Raw genomic sequence first — 5,243 nt, 5'->3', positions numbered from 1 at the left:
GATATCTTACATGCAAAAGCCTTGGTGAGTTGGTCAATGGCATGACCAAATGAGGGATGTTCATCCCACCATTGATGGATTCGTCTCTGGAAGTAACCGGCTGCAGTACCCTTTAATTTGCTTTTAAACTCATCAACCTTGATTTCCTCTGACCATTCAAAGCCAGAGAGAGTGACAGCCATGTTGGCCTCTCTGATGAATTGCAAAGCCCAGAGCTCAAAGCCGGATCCTAAACCGTTATAAGTCTATTTTCCTTTAAAAGAGGGTATCCTTTGCTTCAATGTAGGAATCCTTGGGCCAAATTGTTTCTGCTGATGCTGCGGTGGAAATGCATGCATTCCCACTGTGCCTCTTCTTGCTCTCTATACGCTTGGAGCTGCTGTTCTCTGTGTCTCGCGTCATCGTAGGACATATTGTGATCTCGTGCTCCCAGAGCTGAACCACGTGATACCGGCATGTGAAGTTGGGATTGACTCTTGATGCGTTCAAGCATGACACTCCTAAATGCTTCTGCCGAAGCACTACTAAGTACGGAAGGCTGCTGATGACGCTGTCCGTTATCACCTAATTGATGCTACTTCTTTCCTCACATCTTGTACTTCTTCCTTCATCTGTAGCAGCATTTCCCGCATTTTACTCAATACTGCTGCTGGAGTGAGCTCTTCCTTCTTGTCCGTCACACTGTGAACGACATTATCATTTTGTTGTGATGAACTCATAACCTGTTGAGCTAAATCGGTGGCCCGATACGCTACTTCTGCGCATACTGCTGTAAATGACAGATAGAAGGGAGGACCTGGTGGTTTGAAGGTGAGTTTCCAAGAGTGAATGTATTCTGCTTGTAGCTATGTAATTATGCAAATGGTTGGGAGTTTCATAACTCCTCCTGGTTTACTCAGGTGGAGACTTAACTTGTTTTCAACAGATCGATGATAGTGCACAGGTCTGGGAGCTGAAGAAGGCGATCAAGGCGGAGAAGCCGAACGACTTCAAAGATGTTGATGCAGACAAGCTGCATCACTTCCTGGCGAAGAAAGATGGAGCCTGGCTGGAGTCGAAGGATCTTGCAGTGATTGCTATTCGGATTGGAGGTGTTCCCAAAAACATTAAGGCACTGCTGGACGTGGAAATGGATCCAGTAGACGAGCTTGGTGACTTTTCTGGTGATACTCCGACGAAGAGGACGATCCACGTGCTGGTGGTTTCCGATAGGTCAAGCGTTGCCATAGATAGCCCTCTATCCTCAGCGGTAACTCACAGTGAAAATCGACGGAAGCGCTGGCGCGAACTTAACAAAATCCTCGACAAGAACAAGAAGGCTAAGACGATTGATGTGGATAGTTCGTCGACTGGGTACTCCTACGTGCGATGTCAAGAGTGTGCTTGGTCACGAATGCTATAAACAGGAGCGCAAGCCGATTCCCGATCATGCTTTCGACTTTTTGGTCAAGTACTAAAAATACGCAGCGAAAGCTATGAGCGGATACACCGACGCATCGAGAGAAGCAAAGCGTTATCACTTTATCACTCCCGTACTTATCATGCTTTACAGTTTGTTTGTCGACGTGAAGCTAGAGGTCAAAGAGTCGGTGGACATCAACGAAGTTACGCAAACGGAAATTTTGGGTTCGTGCTCACCCGTGGTAAGACTTAGATATGTATCGTGGAAGCAAAGAAGAACGACTTTGATTAAGGGAAAGCGCAGGCGCTCATCGGATGCGAAGTGGTTGCCGACCGCGAAGGACCCTTTGTCGTGTACGACATCGTGACAGGTTTTATGAAGTGGCAAATCTACCGCTGTGGTGAAAATTCAATTTTGCTGGAATCGAGCACGCTTGGTGCTAAATCGGAGGAACTGGACACTGGATCGATGCGAGATGTTTGCGAGATGATCTACGGGGCGTTGTCGGACCACGAAGAGGAATGCAAGAAAGAATAGCCCTTCTATAATTTTGCACGTAGTGTTAGTAACCGATTCGTACTTAATGTACACGCTACTGTAAAAATATGTAATACTTCTATCCGGGTACTGCAAGATGCGCAAGTGGAAAGTCAACAGCTACGTGCTGAGTGTTTGTCTCTTGATCTCAGAATATGTACGACAGCAGCAACAGGATGCCAAGCCTGGGGAAGACTTAGCTGCATCTCTAATAGACGAGTCGCATGGACAACGAGTCCCTTCAGCTATATCCAAAACGTCGCTAAATGCCTTGGCTCGATTTTTGTGCTTCGAGATTCAGCACCCCACGATTTTTAATACGGAAAGTTCTGGCAATAGCGGGATAGGATTTACGACTCTTAAAAGTCTATTGTATCGGTTGGAGATCAATTTGGACAATGTCCGAGACTTTGAGCAGCTATCTTGGCTGGTGGTGAGTATCTTGACGCAACTTGAAAGCCCTGATGCTGTATGCGATGTCGTGGAGAATATTTCAGAGTGTGTAGCACCACTTCAGAGTACACTTGATGAAGTGGAGGACATGGATGATGCAAATTCCGCCAAATCTACATTACTTCGAACCAGTTTACTTGGCATATTTGTACGCAGTTTCTTGCTAGAGGTAAATCGACTATTGTTTGACGGTCTATCGAGACTCTTGGACGACGTAAAAGAGTATCTAAAGCAATTTCGAAAAGACATGGAGACAGAGAAATATGCTTTAGACGTTGCAAGTTCCCCAACGTCCCAGAATTTGTGGAAACTAGGTAAAGTTGATGAAAACGAGTTGTTATTATCACCGATTAAATCAGAACTCGCTACGCTTTCTGAGAGCTCAACACAATCCAACATGGTGACGCCTTTAGCTTCAAAATTTGATTCAGAGATACTGTCTGAAAAGCTGCTCACCCCAGAAGCTGCTTTAGAAGTCAATGACTTTGCAGTGTGGTCAAATGACCAGCTAAATTATGTAATGAATGATATCGTCCGAGATACGAAAGGAAGTCAAAGAAGGCAACATGTAGAGATTCAGTCAAGGGGAGAACAGCTACGCCTGCTTCGCTCAAAGATGGATAGTTCAAACCCCAATGTGCTCTTTGCACGGTATTTATCATTTTTAAATGATCGGGATTATCAAGGTGCACTTGATAGTTTACACCAGTACCATGATGTTCTCTCGCCTCGTAAAGAAAATGACTTGACGTCGTCGGAAGTTGCTGAAATGTGCTTTCGAGGAAGTGGCATCCAGTATGCTGCACTGAATTTGGCTGGTTTACAAATACTGTTTGATCACTATACTGCAGCTGAAGAAAGCATTCAAGAAGCAATTCGAGCAGCTCAACACCATGGAGATCATATATGTGTTGCCTTTTCGTTGGCATGGTTAATTTGCATTAATCAAAAGTGTGGACGTTCTAAAAAGGCTGTCTTGAAGTTAATCTTCAGCTGTCTAGATCGAGCCCAAGAGTTACGATTGCCGTCGTTGCAAGTGCTGGCAATTTTGACGGAAGCTGAAAATGTTTTATTGCGTGGCCTGATAGCGAAGTCTGAAACGGTGCAGACGGCGTCACAATATATTCCGCACAGAATTGCTGCACATGCACCCGCTCCTCGGCCTCTGCACATCTGGGCGCGTCTACAAGAGACCATACAGCTCATTGCCTCGATAGGTACTCCAGCTTCGTGTTTACCTGGCACGCGGCCGATGATGGCACCACAAATGCAAGCAGATAGACGCTCTGACGTTGACAATAGTGGCAAATGCGGAGGCATTGGGCTAGACTGGATTAAATCGGCAGAAGCTCTTCTCGATACCGTGTGGAAGCTAAGTGGACAAATTACGGTATTTGCAGCCGTAGAGTGGAATGTGTATGCTCATTTTCCGCTCGCACAAATCTTTAGTCGTATACATCTTCTATGCTATAAAGATTCTGCTAGCACTGGAGAAATTGTGCAAATCATCAGTCAAATGGCGTTGTCAAGGCTCACAGTGTCAAAAGATGATTCAAATGTCTACGAGCAAGCTCTTAACTTTCTTGTCGATGTTGCTTCTGGTGACCATCACAACGTGCAGAACCGTCATTTATTCAATAACATGGTATATCAGAGAAGCGTGCACCACCTCTTTTTTTTATGGGCTTTGCAAAGAGGAGAATTTACACGCGCACGTTATCATTTAGAAGCGGTACAGGCTTTATCTCCCCAGGGAAAAGACTTACCTGCATATCTTGCAGCCCTCTTTTTTGAAGCTTTATTAAAAACTGCGATTGGTGACAGTGTACAAAGCCTTGAGTTGCTTAAGCGTTTAGAATCTATGTGCAGTGAGTATGGTTTTGCGTATCTCCATGCTCAAGTTTTGATTGCTACAAGTCGAACACGTATTCAAGCATCTGCGCCGCATGCACCATTTGCATCGCTCAATACATTATTAAAAAGTATTGACATTTGTACTTGTCATCATTACGACCTTTTACTAGCAGAGGCTCACGTAGTAATGGCTGAAGTGTACCTTGCAATGGGCAAGTTACAAGATGCGAACTCATTGATCAACGATCAAATGCCATTAGTGATGGAACATGGTAGCGTTAATCTGCGTGGGGAATGTTGGCTACTGCTGGCCAAAACAATGATGGCAAGGATAACATGTAGTAAAGAAGGTGCCAAAGAACCAGATTCTGCGGCTATGAAGGTCATCGAAATGCTTAACACAAGTGCTGCGATATTTGCGTCCGTGGAAAACTTGAGGCGACTGAAAGAGATTAGCTACGTGCAATCGTTAGTCTACAATCACGTAGCAATCCAAGCAGAGAAAAAAGGCGAAGAATCGACTTTATTTGTCACGAAACGAGAGAAGGCAGCAGAATGCTTTATCGAATACAGCATGCAATTGAATAAAGCACCTTTTTCTACTATTGAGCCGTTTTTCGACTCAAAATACCCGGAAAACATTCGGCAAGTCATTGCTCACCGAGTTAAAGAACTTCACGTGATAAGTAAGAAGACATCGGACACTTGATCGTGAAGCAGCATATAGGCCTGCTGTGCGTAAGTAATTAGCGTTTTCTCCAGCAAGGCATAATCATGGCTCAATTCATTCACTCGTTTGGTTTGTACTAGCGCATTCATCTCATAGCGCTTTATTCCGAAGCATGATGTCTCATTAAATACTTTTTCACCGTTGAAAGACTGAATTTTTGGAAGCAGCTTTTTATCTTCTGCGTGAAGTGGAAGTTCTTGTAGCATGTGCCACACCTGCCGATCGTCACCTCGACCACTGATTTTGATCGTATTTCGATGCCAAAAG

The 5,243-nt window shown here is 44.6% G+C and overlaps 2 protein-coding genes across 2 annotated transcripts; both read left to right on the top strand.

Annotated features, from left to right (window-relative positions):
• Positions 1-828: 828 nt before the first annotated feature.
• PHALS_12040 (CRN-like protein) lies at positions 829-1,939 on the top strand (the record flags this gene model as incomplete). The annotated part of the gene is made up of 4 exons (XM_024727508.1): positions 829-864; positions 926-1,353; positions 1,553-1,643; positions 1,706-1,939. The coding sequence occupies 4 exons, from the start codon at positions 829-831 to the stop codon at positions 1,937-1,939; spliced, it is 789 nt and encodes a 262-aa protein (XP_024578078.1).
• Positions 1,940-2,036: 97 nt separating this feature from the next.
• PHALS_12039 (Anaphase-promoting complex (APC), subunit 5) lies at positions 2,037-5,092 on the top strand (the record flags this gene model as incomplete). Its single annotated transcript, XM_024727507.1, has 3 exons — positions 2,037-4,895; positions 4,967-4,984; positions 5,057-5,092. The coding sequence occupies 3 exons, from the start codon at positions 2,037-2,039 to the stop codon at positions 5,090-5,092; spliced, it is 2,913 nt and encodes a 970-aa protein (XP_024578077.1).
• Between the last annotated feature and the right edge of the window lie 151 nt (positions 5,093-5,243).

This window comes from Plasmopara halstedii (genome assembly GCF_900000015.1).
Source record: "Plasmopara halstedii genome assembly, contig: Scaffold_604, whole genome shotgun sequence".
NCBI lineage: Eukaryota > Oomycota > Peronosporomycetes > Peronosporales > Peronosporaceae > Plasmopara > Plasmopara halstedii.
This window is presented reverse-complemented; position numbering and strand designations above follow the sequence as displayed.